General features: G+C 42.1%; 5 protein-coding genes across 5 annotated transcripts in view; 1 reads left to right on the top strand and 4 right to left on the bottom strand.

The window, feature by feature from the left end:
• LOC124186473 (insulin-like receptor) overlaps positions 1–72 on the bottom strand; it is a 47,291-nt gene extending 47,219 nt beyond the window's left edge. Inside the window, exon 1 of the mRNA XM_046578224.1 lies at positions 1–72. This exon is cut by the window's left edge and continues 414 nt beyond it. The gene's annotated coding sequence lies outside the window, so the exon portion shown is untranslated.
• A 2,390-nt stretch (positions 73–2,462) lies between these two features.
• Positions 2,463–4,912, bottom strand: LOC124187092 (lysophosphatidylserine lipase ABHD12). Its single transcript, XM_046579344.1, has 6 exons — positions 4,879–4,912; positions 3,464–3,569; positions 3,177–3,376; positions 2,957–3,092; positions 2,750–2,867; positions 2,463–2,657 (listed from the first exon to the last, which is right to left on the bottom strand). Exons 1-6 carry the CDS (start codon positions 4,910–4,912, stop codon positions 2,463–2,465), a joined length of 789 nt encoding a protein of 262 aa, XP_046435300.1.
• Positions 4,913–8,452: 3,540 nt separating this feature from the next.
• Positions 8,453–10,458, top strand: LOC124186475 (26S proteasome regulatory subunit 10B). Its single transcript, XM_046578227.1, has 6 exons — positions 8,453–8,611; positions 8,851–8,930; positions 9,037–9,076; positions 9,196–9,705; positions 9,776–10,039; positions 10,109–10,458. The coding sequence occupies exons 1-6, from the start codon at positions 8,515–8,517 to the stop codon at positions 10,297–10,299; spliced, it is 1,182 nt and encodes a 393-aa protein (XP_046434183.1). The 5' UTR covers positions 8,453–8,514; the 3' UTR covers positions 10,300–10,458.
• Positions 10,127–11,944, bottom strand: LOC124186476 (tRNA (guanine-N(7)-)-methyltransferase non-catalytic subunit wdr4). Its single transcript, XM_046578229.1, has one exon. It carries the CDS (start codon positions 11,680–11,682, stop codon positions 10,516–10,518), a length of 1,167 nt encoding a protein of 388 aa, XP_046434185.1. The 5' UTR covers positions 11,683–11,944; the 3' UTR covers positions 10,127–10,515.
• A 581-nt stretch (positions 11,945–12,525) lies between these two features.
• On the bottom strand, positions 12,526–18,145 carry LOC124186740 (polyhomeotic-proximal chromatin protein-like). Its single transcript, XM_046578680.1, has 3 exons — positions 17,644–18,145; positions 13,208–15,957; positions 12,526–13,114 (listed from the first exon to the last, which is right to left on the bottom strand). The coding sequence occupies exons 1-3, from the start codon at positions 17,659–17,661 to the stop codon at positions 12,946–12,948; spliced, it is 2,937 nt and encodes a 978-aa protein (XP_046434636.1). The 5' UTR covers positions 17,662–18,145; the 3' UTR covers positions 12,526–12,945.
• Positions 18,146–18,987: the final 842 nt, after the last annotated feature.

Genomic DNA, 18,987 nt, shown 5'->3' with positions numbered 1-18,987 from the left:
GCGCATCGTCATCGTCGTCGTCGTCGTCGTCTCGTCGACAAACCCGAGGAGCCGTACGAACCAACGGCGTAGTTTTTTTCCCCCTGCTTCTTTCTTATTCTTTATCTCTCTCTCTTTCTTTCTTTCTTTCTTTCTTTTTTTTTCTGCTACCCCTCTTCTTTTGCCTTAGTCTTTTTACTTTTTACTTCGAGTTTTTTCCTCCGCGGCCACTTCGAAAGCGTAACAATTCTTCTACCTACGCGGGCGGTCGCCCTGCTGTACCAACCGACTTTTCACCGGCCGAATACAACTACGCGGCACTCTTCGATACCGAACACTAGCATTTTACCATCACGACACACTATCGGTCACATGTTTTCAACGTTTCTACGATTTTTGTTCATTTTTTTCGTCATGCGCCCCTTATTGGTACCACGAGGGATTTATTCATCATTCGATTCGTAAAACGTTGTATCAACGGCCGAAAGGGGAGGGGGAGGGGTTCATTGTCCTCTTGGGTATGGCGGACTATTTCTAGGAAATTTCCGGCATTCACAGACGGACTGGCTGCGCCATCTACCCGCATTCACCGCGTAGTTTTTTTTTTTTCTTCGTTTTGTTCATTCACTTTTTTTTCACCACATCTAGACACGTCGGTAAGGATGGATCGGGTGAACAATCTGTTTTATCAAAACCAACTTTACGCATCGCGTATAACATACTGAGTGGATTTAATTTTCAAATAAATAATTATACATATGCGTATGTGTACATATTTTTTGTTCCTTTCTGTTACTTGCCAACATTCGCCTTTTGTATTGTTATTACCTCTTCAACATATATTTTGTGTTTACGTTTGCATATGATGCTGTATGTTCCAGTTTGCTCTCTTTCTCACTATCTCCCTCTCTATCTTTTCTTTTCAGCTTAGAAGTTCCTTTCTTGACATAGTTTTAAAAAATGTCATCCGATCTTATTGCCCATCATCTGATAATACGTGAAAGATCAAAAGGCCTGAGATGTGAAGCACGAGAAAATACGAAGAGTAGAATATTAATTTGTAAATTAAATAAGAAAATTATAACAATTGTTTACCTTGTGTACAATAAAAGTGTAGGACAAGGACCATTTGTGGCCATTTAAATATAATATCACTTACAAAAACCCCTAACAACAACGAGTGTATTGTATACATTTACCGTTGAGGAAATCGAAATACAATACGCGTATACGTACCAATCGTTGATCGTAGTAATACTATTTTCATATCGAACACCAACGTGATTGCAATAATCTACAAAAGCGTTGCTTCGTTGATATTATACACGTTTGACGTGTAATTAACAACTATCGAATTGCACCGGCGTCAGGTTGGAAGAATCCCAATACGACACTCCAGAACTTGCAATGAAGCCATCCTAATATGTTTGCTTGCAAAATGTTTGTCGTAAAAACATTCGATAATTTTCGCTACTTTCCACACTTTGTCTTTACAGTGAACATTACGTCGTAAACTAACTTTTAGAACGTTTTCTTCAATGAATTTTTTGCATCGCAATATAGTCTAGCAAGCCTTGAGTTATAATCAACAAAACACGATTATTGAATTACATAAATTGTATACAAGGATCTTAAAGATCGGGTACGTAGATATACTTTAAGTAGTTTTTGACTCGTTGAAAGAGTCTGAAAAACGTTGAGAAATCCATTTGCAAACGTGCATGACAATTCCCTAACAGCTACTTATGAAATACTCCAAGAAACGTGACTGGTCCTCCGGCGTGCGAAAGGAATATTAACCAAAAGAAACATATAGCAATTCGTTGATTTGAAATTTGATGAGAATAAAAAATTCTCTTCACACTAGAAACAACTATTTTACCTACCTATCTATATACGCCCATTACGTTATAATATTATTGTTCGATGCTATAATTGAGACCTGAGAGTGAAAGTTATAATAGAGTATAAAGAAAATATGCCATAAAAAAATATTGATTTACCGCTTTTCTAGACGATATCTAATTCTCCCGCATTATCGTCTCGCCTATATCCATCTTCTCGGGTACCGTCGAAAGAGTATTGAACATTTCTTCGTCCGGACGTACATGGTAAAAAAATTATACTAAGTCTGACATGCTTTGGTCAAACGCTTCATAAAGCTTGAGTAGTTTTGGTCGATTTGGCTAGAAAATTTCTGAAAGTAAAAAAAAACATATTTTTCTCTCTGCAACATCAATTGGCTTCAATTTTTGTTGTTTCTTTTTCATCGATCAGCTTCTACTCACGTAATCAGTTCCGGCAGTTTGTCGTATCTACATATCCACTTGTGACCTAGACCTAGTGCAGCATCTATCCGTTCCATTTGAACTCGTTGCGTTTCATTTCCGTGGGACTCCAAAGCCGCCTTATATAACTGTATTAAAATTGCAAAATATCTCTGTAATTCCAGGAATATTTCCCTTGCGGAAACATATGCTCTATTAATCTAAATGCAATATTGCCAAAATGCCAACCTTCTCGCCCAGGAAAAAAGGTATGACACCGTCATCTTGAGCGTGCAGAATCATAATCGGACATTCGATCTTTGTAATGTGTTTGTCGGATTCGAATCTCAATTCGTTGTCATAGAACGGTTGAACAATCATCCAATGAAACCACGGCAAGTGTTTGAATAGCTGAAATGATATAGATTTGCGGTGAAATAGGGCATTGCAGAAATAAATGATAAACAATTTTCGTTGAGTATTAACTTTCTCGCAATGCATACCTGTGCAAACGGGTGCTCGCTCAATTCATCCGCAATATTGTTGAAAGGAGCTTCCAGGAAAAGACCCGCAATACGAACACCTTCAGATGCCATTAGAGCTAGGACATGCGAAGCGACTCTGAACGAATGAATAAACGAAAAAATTAAAGACCGACGAATTTTCTAATTGTACTTGTAATATGTTGCAATAAAGAGTGAACCAATTACCCAGTTCCTAGCGAATGACCCCACACGTAAATTGGCGCAGAGTTCTTTACTTTTTTTATCAACCACTCCAGCATGTACTTGCTGTCTGCGACGACTCCTGTCTCGGACAGATCGACGTCGTCGCTGTCACCATAGCCTGTAGATGATTCAAGGGTGTTGTAATTTTAATTTCACTGTATTTCAATCAAGTACTTATGCCTGCGTTACGCCACAAACTTACTTCGGTAGTCGAAGCAGACAACGTGGTAGTCTAGGTTTTGAAAAAGCCTGTACAACTCCAGTCTGTGTCCGCTGGCTCTGTTCCCACTGTTTCCATGCATGTACAGAATAACCGGACGTTTTGAACTTGCCAAAATAGATTCGAATGCTTCAGAGGTGCAAGAAATTGACGTGTTTAATAGAGATCGAGGTAAAATTTGCCTGAAACAATAACGAAGATATGAATTCATTCGGTAGAAATTCTTATAATAATTCACTGTTGTTTGATAATTCCTTCGTTCGACTTACCATGCTCCAATGTTCACATCTTGATCAGTCTTGACGTAGAAATTCCGGGCGCCTTCAAGTCCCACAGCTTCTGGTTTTTCAAAGTCCACGCTTCGAGGCCAGTAAACTGAATCAACGAGAATATCTACTTTTTCAACTTGTAGTCGCAGCCCAATTATTGAATTTTAGGGTCTTCACGTGGCAAGAAGGCTTCATTCGTTTGATTACTTTATTATTGAACCAATAATTATTCATTCTCGATTATTACAACAGATTTGTTAATTCATTAGTTATTGATTGTGAATTTTTGTAGAAAATTTTAACTCGAAATATGCCAAAGCTACGTAAAGACCGGAAAAATGAGGTTTGCGAATATGATGAAATTGCTATAACGTAAATAAATAAACAAATGAATGTCTCTTTGCAAAAACTTTTGCAATAAAATTGAACATTATGCAATTAATTTTCGTGGATAAATGGTATTGTACCCCATTTAAGTAAGAGAAAATATTCAAGGCTGAATTACCGCTGAACTATGAAGGATAAATTGTGCAACGAATGAGAATACGTGTATATAATAAAACATCAATTACTAAATTGCGAATAATTTGACAAATATATTTACCAAAGTTTAGGAATAATATTTTCCTTTGTATCGTGTAGGAGTAATGAAAAACGAGCGGTAGAATTCCAAAGACGATTAAGTAGGTGACAATCGATACCTTCATCGCCCATAAAAGAAATCTGCGAAATATTTCAAGATGCACAGATTAATCATCGATCGATATTTTCACAGAAGTAAAATGATATGAGAAGAGCAACAAGTCATAATGTGATGCAACTGTTTGTTGATGAGTTTGAAAAATGCGCAGACGAGAAACTTTATCGCTGTTAATAAAAAGAAAAATGTATACATATATTATCAGCTTTTAATCGGTAAAAATTAAGATTTAAATTTAAACCACCGACAAAGAGTGAACGGTTTAAAAATTATTATTCACTCAGTATGCCAACTGCAATACGACGAAATAAAATTTCACTTCGTTATACGCGTTTAGAAAATATTACGCAATACCGGACGCACGCGTTTGCTGCCGAAATGAAAGGTGACGAGTTAAAATTTGATAGAATTTATATTACGCACGTTTAAATCGCGACTGGATGTTAGTTGTATACATTTTCATGTCAATTTGGCATAAACACGTGCCTTAAAATTTTCATTATCAGTTCCGGTGAGATGGTCGAGAGGATACCAGATCGCTGTTAAACGATCGAAAATCGAACAATTGCGTTTTCGAAGTGATTGTGATTTTTCGGTATTACAACACACATCAAACACCGCCACCACCTCGTCCGAGAACAGCCGCTGTGAGAGTGATAGTTCTCCCGATTAATTTACCACTTTCTATTTCTCATATCCCACCACCGTCTCTGACCGCTCTGAAGACGGCAAATTTCCCACTTTGGCATTGTCCAAACGAATAATTGCCCCCCAATGATTATCACAACAAATATCCGGGGCGCGAAAACGCGTAAGCGACTTTATACGATCGGTCATCGCAGTCGGACGTTAGAATTGCAATTTATTCTGTAGCTACGTAGTCGATTTGAATTTGTATTACTTCTAATACCATCATACGCGATGTTTTCCTCGAGTCAAGATAATATTTATCGCGATTGACGATTTTGTTATGTACAAGCAAACACGTGGAGATTTTTATTACTCGTACTTTTTGCAGGATTGCAGTTGTATACATATGCGTATATATACGTAAATACAAATTAGCGATCAGCATTTACCCCCTTTATGTTTATCGCGTCATAAAATATGATTTTGTAAGTAGGTCTGCCTACTATATTTTCGAAAGCCCGACAATAATTGACGAGGTCGAACTTGGTAATGTTATCGTAACGAGACGTTGGGAAAAATCACTGTTTTCTCAATGTTACAATGATTTTTAAGGAATAAAACTAAGATTGAAAAACATGAGTACACGTGTTTCTTTGATTACGGTTTACGTTGAATTTCAGACAATTCGAAAATCGCGAAATATACATTTTTCCACATTGTGAATCGTCACGATCACGCTACTAATTTCATTACGATGAGAATTCGATGGTCGATCAATGGTGAAAAAAAAATTATGATTGAACTGAAACGCATAGGAGGCGCCTGTCGAACTAAACGAACGGATGCATATAATCGGCAAATTTTTTTTAAACTTCCTTCTACGTACATTTGTATGCACATACATCAGAGGTGGCATATACGCACAATATACATAGGCATAAGTGAATTATTGCAACCAATTGCAATTCGAGTACCCTGCACAGCAGTTGGTTAGCGGTGATTGAATAAAAATTCAAAACACATCCGCATATATGCAATAAGCATATGCATAGCTTGCCGTAATCGCACCGTACAAGCATGAAAGAGGCTTGCATGCGACACGCATGTACCTATGTATGTATGTACATACATACGTGAAACAAATCATTCTGATCGATCGACCGGGAATAAAAGATTCATTAGGGTCGGAAATAATGAGGCAGAAATCCCCTTCGGGGAAAATATAAGCAGGTGTACATTACCGATTCGGGACGACTAACGATTTCTTTTTACTTCGGACCGACTAGCGACTGCTACACGATATTTCTATGTACAAATAATAATCGGCAGCTACTTTTAAGGAATGGAAATATTATATCACGCGTGAGAATTACGTTTTAAATCATTTCCCATCTACCTCAGAGTTTATATCTGCGGAATATTAGAGAAATCTTATGAAACACTTCTTATTCACTTTACTTATAGGCAAATTATGTGATATAAGTTTTGTTCGATTACAATTGGAGCGATGAAATTAATTTCCATAATCCCTGGCAGTACATTGTATGACATAAGGGACGAAAGTTGGCGATTCCGACGAGTTTGACGTTTGCGATTGCCAACTTTTAGCCCCAGTCACACACGATTGTTTTTATAACAAGCGAATGAAAAATGATAGGGCTTTGCGTGGTAGTTTTGCGGGACGCGAGTGGTAAATTTCTTCTCCCTAAGGACAAAAGTGATATTATCTCCCAAGGGACGAAAGTGAAACAATCGCGTACTGCGCGTGCGCGATCCTATCTTTACAACACTGAGATGAAGTTCGCTACTTTCGTCCCGCTAAACTGCTACGAAAAGTCCCACTTTTCATACACGTGTGAGAAAAATGTTGTTCCCACACTTTTTCACTGTTCACCGTGACACTCGACGCCGCCTATGCGCGACTTCCGATTGATCATGCGTAACCTGGATGCGATATTGTGAATGAGGAGAAGCGATGAAAATTTTTTTTTTTTGTATGTGTGTTTTCTGTACAGATACAAGAGAACTTACGTTCCGGTAGACGAGAAAACAAGTGCAGCCAGAGATAGAGCCAAAACCAAGGAGAGGCACCGGAGAGCCTTCATGATTTCTCAACACGATTTATCGACACTTTTCAAACCGAAGTATTGGAAGAAGAAGAAGAAGGAGGAGGAGGAGGAGGAGTAGAAGAAGTTGACGGACACAATTTTTCACAGTAGGTGACCGTCTAGCGTTGCTCTACGTCTAATTCCGATCGCAATAGAGTTTAGCATAACACCTGTCATCGCGCTTCTTCAGATTTCCACCAATTAGACTCTCTACCTGCCGTAGGTTTAATATACATATCAATAGATTAGTAGGTATTATTTTTCGTTAATTGTATGAGATATTGCAGTTTTAGACAATGCGTAAGCTCCATGCTTTATTAGAAGCTAAACGTAGTCTATTTAAATATAAGTGATTAGTGAGGCAGAAGAACAGGAATAACGATGCATGACGAGGTTGTTAGAGGTTCGATATTTCTTATGTATAGATTATGTATTATATGATTAAATGAAAAAATCTACATGATGAGAATTATGTTTAAAAGCTGGTTTACAGTTATTCAGCGATGTTCTTCACGCGTACTTCAATCTTATGTAATTTTTGCTCTGCACATACAAACGTAGATAATTGGATCGTACCAATAAGCCTTTTGTTTGTTGTGACTAATTGTAAGCGGAATAAAACCCAGCTAAGACTGACAATGACATTTTGTCGTCAAACAAAATGAGATACAAATCTTAACGGAATTAATCTACAACTGATGTTTGCTTGAATATCGACTAGATACGATGACAGAAAAAACAAGCGAATTAGTGAGAGATTGATAAGTGTGTGAAAACACAGAGCATAGACTTTTGAGCTGCATTGCATGAATCATAACTGATGAAACAAAGGGTTCGTGGAAAGGAGTAATAAGCAAATTAAAGAGTAAATTATAATACCTTTTGATAAAGCGCCTCTTTGGCAGCCAGTATATCATAATAAACTAGAAACAAGGGAAAATCTTTGGATAAAATAATAACAAAAGACTACCGAAGCAGCTACTACTTTCAGCGTTGGATCAATTTGGGAGTACGTATAATATACAATTTTCTACGTGTACTGTATGTATTCACTTCACCTAATCTGCTGGGCTATCATTTACGCAAAATTTTTCTGAAATCAACGGAAATATTTAACTGTCACTATTACTCCGATGATTTCTTTATGGAGTTGAAATTGTAACTGGTAATAATGTTGATCGTTGTTAAAGGTAATATATTACAAAAGAGCCTGCAGCCAACACAGGCGATTCACTCGACGCACGACGCGATTCTAGCGATTCTTCGGAACCTCTTATGCCTGAAACGATACGGTCTAGTCACACTCGACACTCGCAGTGAATTTTAATCCGACGTGAAGTTAGCCGCGTTCCCGTGGTAATATGGCGGAGGAAGAACGCATTTTAGGTAGGAAATTACAGTTGTGCGTATAAAATCAGATAAATTATACAGCTTGTACCGTATTTTTCAAATTATTTCGAAGTTCATGGTAACATAACTGCTCGTTTTACCAATATCATGTGTCAGTGACGTTTCAGGAAATTGGACAAACTGTGAAGTGTTGGATAACGGTGTTTTTAGAAGGTCTACAGAACCAGTTGATCATTGATCGTTAGACAGCAAATTAGAGAAAAATGGCGACGACCGCGGACCCTGTCAGGGAACAATCCCTTCAAGATTATCGTAAAAAGCTTTTGGAGCATAAAGAAGTAGAGTCTCGGCTAAAGGAGAGTGAGTGAACGATATCCAGAAAACTGATTCAATCCAAACGCCGATTCGCGGCGCGTATTATACGTGTCCCGTTAACCTGTCCTAACCTTATTGTCTCTGCCCCGGATAGGCATTTGCGAATGTACTGCAAGAAATTTCTTTTAAGCTGTCGTAAAATTCACTAAGCCTAAATTTGTTCAAAACACAACCCAGCCGTACCTCTAGAAGTTAAAATTCACGTCACAATTACATTTTTCCAGTGCGAGAGCAGCTCAAGGACCTCACCAAGCAGTATGACAAGTCAGAAAATGATCTGAAAGCCTTGCAGAGCGTCGGTCAGGTATGAATACGTGTATTGGTATTCACTGAAGTGAACAAAGAAAACGAAAACTGCTCACAGATCTGATTTTAGTGTTTCTTTTTACACCGTGTTCGATTTTTTTCAGATTGTTGGAGAAGTACTGAAGCAACTTACGGAAGAAAAATGTGAGTCCAAATTTATACGCAAAGAGGAAACTATGCATAGCATTTCACATCTTAGTATATCCATGATCCTAATTCTGAATGCTTATATTTTTCACAAATTTACGTGTTCCTATTTTCAGTCATAGTCAAAGCCACTAACGGACCGCGATACGTGGTAGGCTGCAGGCGTCAGCTGGACAAAAACAAGTTGAAGTCAGGCACTCGCGTCGCTTTGGACATGACTACTCTCACAATTATGCGCTACCTGCCTCGCGAGGTTGACCCACTGGTCTACAACATGTCTCATGAGGATCCTGGCGACGTCACATACTCCGCGATCGGAGGTCTCAGTGAGCAGATCCGTGAATTGAGAGAAGTCATCGAGCTGCCCCTTTTGAATCCCGAACTATTCCAGAGGGTTGGCATTACGCCACCTAAGGGATGCCTTCTCTATGGACCACCTGGAACTGGAAAAACCCTGCTGGCTAGGGCTGTTGCTAGTCAGCTGGATGCCAACTTTTTGAAAGTCGTTTCCAGTGCTATTGTTGACAAATACATCGGGGAGTCGGCGCGTTTGATTAGAGAGATGTTCAACTACGCTCGTGATCACCAACCCTGCATTATATTCATGGATGAAATCGATGCAATTGGTAAATAGAACAACCGCATTCGTAATATGCAGCATGAGTATATTTAAATAATTTTCAACAATTTTTAAAGGTGGTCGCAGATTCTCTGAGGGAACCAGCGCCGATCGTGAAATCCAGCGAACATTAATGGAATTACTGAACCAAATGGACGGTTTCGATTCTCTAGGACAAGTCAAAATGATTATGGCTACTAACAGGCCAGATACTTTGGATCCAGCTCTGCTGAGACCTGGAAGATTGGATAGAAAAATAGAGATACCTCTACCTAATGAACAGGCACGATTAGAAATTCTGAAAATTCATGCCGGTCCAATTGCTAAGCACGGTGAAATTGGTAGGTTGAAATTTGAAGATCTAGATAATTTACGAACTCGATATATTTTAACACGTCACATCTTTGTAGATTACGAAGCAGTAGTCAAATTATCAGATGGATTCAATGGCGCTGACTTGAGAAACGTCTGCACAGAGGCAGGATTGTTCGCGATACGATCGGAGCGAGAGTACGTTGTGCAAGAAGACTTTATGAAGGCTGTTCGAAAAGTTTCAGATAACAAAAAACTCGAATCGAAATTGGATTATAAACCAGTGTAACAGATTCGTCATATATCACCAGTATATTCTCGTTTTTCATATGCAAATATCCGTATGTACAACTAATGTGACATTGATAAGTATCCAACACGCATCTTCTAAAGCGGCAACATTTTTATTATAGAAAAGATGAAAATAAAATTATACATGGAAAATCGATGGATCGATTGTAAGATTTATTTAAAAAAAATACTTCTATTTTTACCTGTAAAAATATTATCCCGAGACCTTTGACAGGAGCCGGGTTTTCTTCCTTTCCTGATAATCTTGAACATTGTCAAACTTCCTCTTGTACAAGATGGGAAAAAGACTGTGTTTTTTCAAGTGATTTCTCAATGTTTTCCAAGATTCGTTAATTCTCTCCAATCTACAACTTGTTTCGTCCTTCTCAAATCGTTGATCATCAAATTTGTAAATGCTTAATCCACCGTCGCTCAGAGTCCAAAACGCGCTGTTGTTTTGAACAAGACATTCCAGGGGGTCGTCTTGAAGCTCCACTGCCTGACGCTGATTCAGCGTGACTCCTGTCTTCACACTTCCAGAAACATTGTATAAAAATAATCTTTTGCAAGAGAAGAGGGTCGTCATGACCAAAGAGGTTGAATCGTCAATTTTTGAGACCACAAGGTGTTTGAGTGGCAATATGGTGACAGACTCATCTAGCTCGCAGTCCTCAAGGCATCTATTAAAGCCCTCAACATCCTTCTGCTTGACGTTCTCATTTACATCAATGGACAGCAACTCCTTGCCGGTCTTGTAATCCCAAAACTTCACACATCCATCACCTCCGCTAGATACCAGGATATTTTTATCGTGAGGCAGTTCCTGAATGTTTGTCACAAATTTTTCATGCCCCAAGCAGTACGACAATATGTTGTAACAATTCGGGTACATAGAGACTCGGATCTTTTCATCTCGGTCAGCAGTAACGATGTACTTCTGATCCGTCGTCACCATAACATCGAGCAGCATCGAGAGGTGTCCAAGTAGGGCGATTCCCTCCTCTTCAGGCTTGCTGCTGGAGTACAAGTAAGCATCTCCAGACTTATCGGCCACAACGACGTCGTTGTTCGGCGTAAACCTGACTTTGCTCGCTGCTCTAGCCAGCGTTCTATTCGCAGTTAGTTCACCATTTTTTCGCCTGTACAAACAGAGCTGTTTTCTATTCGTACATACCAGGAAATATTCACCGTCGTTCGAGTAAGACACGTTAGTTATCGTGTGGTATAAATCTATGTCCAATTTGTTGTGGTGGGTTGTATCCTTCGTAGACTTCAAGTCCGGCAAAATTAACTCCTTTACCGTGTCATCGTCGATATTGCATGTAATTACGTTGTCGCCGCTGCAAAGCGTCACTTCTCTATCATACACGGAAAAACTCATCGTCAAACGTTCCTGATTTTGTACATAATAAGTGAGGTTATGTATTATCTTACAACCAGCTGCTTAGATTAGCGCCTTTTAAAGTTTGCGCAGCTGAACAAGGGGCCGGGGAACTCGGTAAAAAAGTGTGCAACCATTATCTACAACCGAGTCGGTAGGTGTAGAGCACAGCAATTTCCTTTGCCTTCGTCATCGAAACATCATGTTGAAATTACTAACGTTGCCATAACGATTCATTCTGAGAAAAAACCGTTATTTCGCGATTTTGGAACTGTTTCAAATTTAGTAAAGCGTAATAAAACAAAACATACTCATATTTTGAAATCTTAGTTTCTTCAAAATCATTGTAAAAATAAGAAATTAATGATTTTCTCCCAATGTTTGGATACGATAATGTTACTAACTTCAACCTCGTACTGAAACCGATCTCCTGGCATTGCTCGAATCACACCAAGTCTCACAATGGGATTCGGATTTAAGATGCCAAAGCGTATAGACGCGAGACGTGCAGAAATGTATTATACTATTAAATTTCGCAACGCATACTAGAGGCCTGCGTGCGCTATTTTCGAGAGTTCATGATGAGGTAGTTGTCTTTAGAGCGCTCTTAAAAGCAGCATTGTGACTATATACATATACTCATTCGCTTTCAACATCCTCTAGTCTTTAATAACTTAAAATATTTATCTTCCTCAGAAACGTACCTCGCCTCATAATTGTGTCTGATGCAATTTTCACGTTACACTTTCTCCTCGTGCAATTTGCAACGTTGAATTGCTGCACATTTGCCAAGTTTCTGTAGCATCGAAGATTAGATTTCATACTGCAACGGGTATAAAAAAGATTGATCTTTATTTCGTATAAAAAAATATAGTATGGTTATCTGTACGTATAAAAAAAAATTAATGGTATTTACAAATTAAGACATCTACGGCGCATAGATAATAATTGATGTATAGAAAAAAATTCATCCTTTTCTTATCAATTGCCGCAGGCTCGCTCCAATTCTTATCGCAGAATTTACTCGATCCTGCAATGCGCTAAATAAGTTGATAAACCAATGGAATTCACTGTTATCCCACAGTGCTACACATTGGTCAACTCTGAATTTGGCACTGATGGCGAGACAAAAAAAAAATCGATTAAAGATTTGCCATTTTCCTTTTTGTTCTTCTTGTACCTCGACTTATGAAGCAGCTCTGGAATGCTTGATCGGATAAATAACTAATTATTATTGCCAATATGAAAGCCAGTTAAAGTGCTTTAAGCAAAGGCATCCTGGATAATATCCGTCTGAGCACCCTCGTTGTCGGAATTACTTTCCGCGACGTCAACGAACGCTGTCGACAAGTCACCAGCTAATTTGCTAACGGCTTGGGTGGTCACGTCGTACATGAAGATCTCCTTTTCGCCTTGAGTGTCGTCATCGGGTCTGAGGAGAAAAAAAGAAGAATTTGCAAAAAGAAAGTTGAATATATCAACGGTGAAAAAAGTGTATAATAAACTGTAAAAAAAAAAAACTCACGTTGTGACAAGTAAGACGACGGACTGTCGCTGAGGATCGGCACGGCTCTCCTGCTCGAGCCATTTCTTGTAGTTTTCGGCGGTCGGTTTCTTCACGACTTGCTTGAGGGCATCGCCGGCCAAAAATCTTACGGCCTGCACATCGTTGAATTTCCTGCCGGTCCGTTCGCCATACTGGGGCTCCCTCTCACCTTGAAAGTTGTAATCGACGGGTGCGAGGACGACGACGCTCGTGATTCGTCTACCGTTAAGTTCCGGCACGTCGGGAAGCGGAAAAGCAGCCCCGCTGACCTTGAGAGGAAGGTACCGATTGTACTTGGACGTGTCTTTCGGGCCGATCTTCACCGGGTCGAGATGAGTCGCATCGTCCCTGATATGCTGCTCGGCGATCGCCTGACCTTGAGCAGTGTTCGGGTCAAAGTGTACCACTTTCATCTCGACACCTCCCGGCCTGAGCGTGGCCTGCTCAACCTTGGCCGGCAGTTCTTTCTTGTACCCCGAAACTTTTTCTTCGGTCTGTTGAACGATCTTCGGCCTCTTTACCACAGCCGGTATCGGTTCGCTGGCCGACGTCGCAGCCCCACCTCCGGCGCCGTAGAAATTGGCTAGAGCTTCCGGCGGCAGGTTTTCAATCGGTATGTCCCCGACCTTGTCGTAATCCAATATCTGTATATCAGCGTTGCCGAGAATCCCGGAGCTGAGTAGCTGCTCCCTGATGTGGTCGGGAACCTCGTCGGGAAGATTGGCTATGTTCTGTTTGATCTTGGCCTCGTTTTTCGGGGAATCAATGGTGGTGGTGGGGGCCTCAGTAGTGCTCGGCGTCGCCGTAGTCGAAGGTCTGTAGACCTCGGCGGTGGTAGAGAGGGTCGTGGGCGTCGTGGACGGGGTAAGATCCCCGGAATACGTGACTGGGGTGGCGTATATTTTCTGCCCGAGGTTCGAGCTCTGAGAGGAAAAGACGGGCCGTCCCCAAATCGACTGAGTGTTTCCAGCGGAACTGGAACCGGACGATTGGTGCTGAACCGGGGCCGACAGGTGCTGCGAGAAGTACTGCTGCTGACTTTCGCTCGCTGCTCCGGCAAACGGAACCTGCCGATGACTCTGGCCCAGCTGTTGCTGCTGCAACTGGCTCTCCGCCACGCTGTTGTATTGCTGACTCGGAACGAACTGGGTCTGCTGAGGAGTTATCTCCGAGAATTGGGTGGGCTGTGGATTCGGTGGGAAGGGTCCAGGGTGCAGTGGGTTCTCCCGGATCGCGTAGTGCTGCTCCAGCTTCGGCACAGACTTAAGAATCTCACCGCCGGGTCGATCGGCAGCCGGGGTTGGAACGGGGACCGGTTGCTGGCGCTGGAACTGGGGCTGCGGAATTTGCTGGAATTGTTGATGGTTGTACTTGATCTGCTGCTGCTGCTGCTGCTGCTGCTGCCTGAAGTGCTGCTCCTGGATCTGTTTCTGCTCGATTTCCTGCTGCCGTCTCTGCTGTTCCTGGATCTGCTTCTGCTCAATTTCCTGCTGTCGTCTCTGCTGCTCCTGAATGTGTTTTTGTTCGATTTCTTGTTGTCGTCTCTGCTGCTCTCGTTGCCTCTGTTGCTCTTGTTGCCTGAGCAGATCCTGCTGTCTGCGCTGTTCGTAGTACCGCTGCTTGTCGAGTTCCTGCTGCTTGAACACCTGCTGTTGGTGTCGGTGATCGACGTTGAACCCGTTCCCTTGCTGACCAGATGGCGAGTTCTGCCTAGCGAATGCGAACGAATTGAACGGCACGCGTTGCTGGACCTCAGGCAGTCCCTGAATCGTTATCGGAAGTCTCTGGGGCCTTCCGGATGGATTGCGTAGCTGTTGAGGCTGCTGGTAGACGATTTGCTGTGGTGGTGGCGATGCGGAGATGATCTGAGGGGGTGGAAACGAGTTTACCACTCTCTGCTGGGCGAGAGCCGGGGGGAACCTGCGCTGTTGATGCTGCACGGAGTGCAAAATCGGCTGGAGTTGGGGCTGGTAAGGTCCGTGTTGTCGCTTCGGCGAACCGGGCTGCGGAATCTGGGGTGAAAATTGAGGCCTGTCCTGGTCCTGGTCGCTGCGTTTGTTGTGCTGGTTCGGTGGCACCTGCTCGGTCCCAAAAGTCACGCGAATCCCGCTACTTCCGGCGTGGTAGACTTCGCTGTCCGGGCGGATGATCGTCCTCAGGGTGGTCGAGGGCTCGGGCGGCGGGGCCGGCGACGTGACGAGGGGGGCCTGGGGCTCCTGGTCGTGATACGCGGATCGCTCCTGGTTTAGCTCCTCGTGTTCCTCGACGGGTGTGAGCGCCGGTATCGGGGCGTCGTAGACGACGCGCGGCTTATCGTCCCCGTGGCCCTTCTTCTTCTCGTACTTTACGTAAAATACCTGGATCGGCTCCTTCGTCGGTCGAGGCTGCTGGGGCTGCGGTGGGGGCACAGGGGTCGGCAGAGTCTCGTTCGATTCCTTGATTATTATCTCAATTATCGGTTCCGGGTCAGAATGGTAGCCGTAACCGATGTCTGGCTGCACCTCCTCACCGTATCCGGAGTCATCGCTCTTCGGACTGGCCAGCGGGTTGTAGAGCGGGTCTCTCTGCGAGTATTGAACTATCGGCTCCATCTGGACTGCGTACGGAGGTGGCCGAGGACCCCGTCTAGGATAGAACGCGATCTGCTGCCTCTTCTCCCGGGCTTTACCTCCCTCCTCCTCTTCCTCGGCGGCCACGATAGCTGCGACCAGCAGCAAAAACGCCGCGGTCTGCAATACGGAGAGTATTCGTATCGACTGTTATTCGGATTCAGTTTCTTATTATTAGTGTCTATAGATGCTGCGTGTAAATATGTAATATGCTCATAGACATCGTGTCATGAGAGGGGGTATTTCGCAAAGACTACAGGCGAGTATCGAGTATCTTTCGTCGGTGCGATGTTGCTCGGCGGTACCGTGCACTCATCTTTCGATGTGCTGCACATGTAATGGTCAGGTAAAAGTCAGGACCTGAGGAGAGGACGCCTCTCACAGCTAGAGGCACTCGAAGTAAAAGCGGTCGTTGCAAGTTACGAATTCATGTACAGACTGATGCGTCGTCATGCATGAACAAGTTTGCAAATTTTATATGCATACATAATATGCTATAACGAAGGTAAAATTTTGAGTTAATTCAACAAATCCAAACAAATGTTTCAATTCGATTATGTCTATCCTTCTTTTAGTACACTCAAGCATCAGAAGTCAAGCGTCAGAGTACTTCCTTACGATATATCAAAGATTGAAGATACCTAGTATTAAAACACAACCGGTTCTTCGTGTCTTATATCGAAAAATTCTTTAGAGACGCGCATGTTACGGTCCTAAATAAATTTCTCCCTTCCAAGATACAGCACATTATAGTAAATTTCGAAACCGTGTGAGATCCATGAGCTTTTTCGAAGCCATCATTAACACCGAGACCCATATCTACGATACAGACTTTAACGTATTGAAAGTCGATTTGGCAGTTGATGTTGTGCTATTCAATTCAGAAGTAAAAATTTTTGTATGCGTCGAGCGTCTCGAGAAGAAAAGATCGTAGATTCCAGGATCAAACTGAAAGCGTTTCTTTAATTCAGTAATTGGAGTGACGACAATTATAGTCTTAAGAAACGGGGTTCCTATTTGTCATGGTTCTAACTCTGCTCGCGTAAATCTAGACTGCACACTCCGGTGAAGATATTAGCGGTGTTTATACATATACCTATAATAATGAAATGATGAAAAATTTCGCGGCACCAGCTCGACGAACTACGTGACTACCGACCGCCTACTAAATATGCGGTTCATCTGACACACGTAACCGACTGACCCGGTTAATGCCAAGAAGAGACATCCTGCACCCATGTCAGTCCAATGACCAACACCATGGGCCGTAGCCACGGGATCAATTGGTATTCTAGCTGCGACAGAGACACAGTTAACCGGTCCCCTGATAAACAATTCCCAGTCACAACTGCTCCCAATATGGTAAAGCCAGCTCAAAGTAGGTATGCGGACCGTTGCGAATCGCGCCTTTATAGAAACCGTGCGAGAATTATCTCCACATCTGGGGTTTTGCAAATCGGTGCAGAATAAGAGAGGAAAAATAAAAGGATACTCAATCGCTGCCCATTTCGCTATCTTCACGTCGGCCCGAATCATTAACGAGCTTTATAATTTCACCCGCGATCTCTAGCATTAAAAATTTAATAGCGATTTCTTCTTCCGCATATCTTATATTATAATGTTATACGAGAGCTCGTGCCAATTACGGAAATTTCGAAAATGGTCTACACGTATGCATGTATGTAAATGAGGCGATAGATAGTCCGGAAACGAATTGAAAATGTATGTAGGAGAAATGAAACGATGAATCGTAATTGGTACATAACGATAGTGTGATCGGATAAAAGTGTTTTAACGTATACTCACCAGTTTGAGTAACTTCATACTGTTTTTCCTCGGTTACCAATCAACAACCTCGATGTACGAAATGTGTGATATTATCTGTCAAAGAAACTCGCACTGCATTCACACGATGATGAATCCAACCCGCGTTACATACAGCTAGGGGTAGTTACTTGATCGAGCTGCAGCATGACGAGAAACCCGGTAACCGGTTATTGGATATCGGCGCACGGCGCAGCCTGTGTATTATACGTTAGAACAATCCCCTGCACCTCGGATCGCCTTCCTCTCAGGTGTGTAACGCGGCTCTTACACCGAAGCCTCGGATGAAAACTGATTGTCAGGTGGGATCGTCGCTTCTTGAGTTCGTTTCTCTCGGTCCCCACCTGGCCTCTCCACTCCAGCTCTCAACTATACACGCGACGCGAAGCTCCGCTCTAATCTTCGATGTGCACACGCTTGGGCACCTTTCTCCATGCCCGTGATATACCATTTTACCCAATCGAGCTCGCCTTCATTTTATTACACAGCCTTCGTTCCTATCTGAAACACATATATGTTTCAATATGCGTACGTGAGTATAATAATACAACTCGGGCCGATAGGTCAACCTGGACCAAGAAGCTGGAGGATCGTTGGATTGGCGGAAGCGAGTGGTGTGGCACATCTGTTGAACCCGTAGGTGCTATAGTATGTGTAACACATAAATGCCTCGTCGGCTTGACTTTCTTTATAACGATCGCACGTTATATCCGATTCTGGACGCCGGTATACATAGTTGTACATACCTCGTATACCTATAACGTATATTTCACCGGACCGCATCGTCACTTTTCCCCGAGCGACCTCCGCAAGGTAACGAAATTGAAATCTGCTTCCCTCCTCCACTCTTACGGATTGTGCAGTCTCCTCACTTCCTTGTCTTCATCTCTCTTTCTCTCTCTCTCTCTCTCTCTCTCTCTCTTTTCATCTGGCCAAATCGATCTCTCCACACGCTTATGATTCCGAGAGTCCATCATGCGGTGTGCAGGAGTCTCGATTAAAAATTTATCTGAAAATTGAACATAAATAGTTTTATCGATCATCGGAGAAACTTTCAGTGAGACTTAATCGCCGGAGACACACCAATTCCTGTATAAAAAGAAAGAACTCCTCGATATAGCTAAAAAAAAACATTTACATATATATTCAACATAGGAGCGAAAATTTTCAACAAAAGAGCTAAACTAACGTTATTACATACGAGTATTATAATGTAGGTGTAATGTAGCATTCGCCTATGTACCGATGAGAAAGGTAGACCTGCACCCATACATTACCGTAACGCACATATATCATCGTATAATATGCTCTCTTTTCGAACGCGGT

Source organism: Neodiprion fabricii, chromosome 7 (genome assembly GCF_021155785.1).
Source record: "Neodiprion fabricii isolate iyNeoFabr1 chromosome 7, iyNeoFabr1.1, whole genome shotgun sequence".
NCBI lineage: Eukaryota > Metazoa > Arthropoda > Insecta > Hymenoptera > Diprionidae > Neodiprion > Neodiprion fabricii.
The sequence above is the reverse complement of the archived record's forward strand: the minus strand, read 5'-3'. Positions and strand labels throughout refer to the sequence as shown.

What these genes read in the sequence shown, in the direction of transcription:
- LOC124186476 (XM_046578229.1), bottom strand. Translation starts at nt 11,682, where the DNA reads ATGAGTTTTTCCGTGTATGATAGAGAAGTGACGCTTTGCAGCGGCGAC.
- LOC124187092 (XM_046579344.1), bottom strand. Translation starts at nt 4,912, where the DNA reads ATGCCAAAGTGGGAAATTTGCCGTCTTCAGAGCG. An exon ending in GGTCATTCGCTAGGAACTGG is followed by an intron (nt 2,868 to 2,956) that starts GTAATTGGTTCA and finishes TCATTCGTTCAG; the next exon opens with AGTCGCTTCGCATGTCCTAG. An exon ending in GCGAGCACCCGTTTGCACAG is followed by an intron (nt 2,658 to 2,749) that starts GTATGCATTGCG and finishes ATATCATTTCAG; the next exon opens with CTATTCAAACACTTGCCGTG.
- LOC124186475 (XM_046578227.1), top strand. Translation starts at nt 8,515, where the DNA reads ATGGCGACGACCGCGGACCCTGTCAGGGAACAATCCCTTCAAGATTAT. An exon ending in AGAGTCTCGGCTAAAGGAGA is followed by an intron (nt 8,612 to 8,850) that starts GTGAGTGAACGA and finishes ACATTTTTCCAG; the next exon opens with TGCGAGAGCAGCTCAAGGAC. An exon ending in TGCTAAGCACGGTGAAATTG is followed by an intron (nt 10,040 to 10,108) that starts GTAGGTTGAAAT and finishes ACATCTTTGTAG; the next exon opens with ATTACGAAGCAGTAGTCAAA.
- LOC124186740 (XM_046578680.1), bottom strand. An exon ending in GTCGTCTTACTTGTCACAAC is followed by an intron (nt 13,115 to 13,207) that starts GTGAGTTTTTTT and finishes TTTTCTCCTCAG; the next exon opens with ACCCGATGACGACACTCAAG.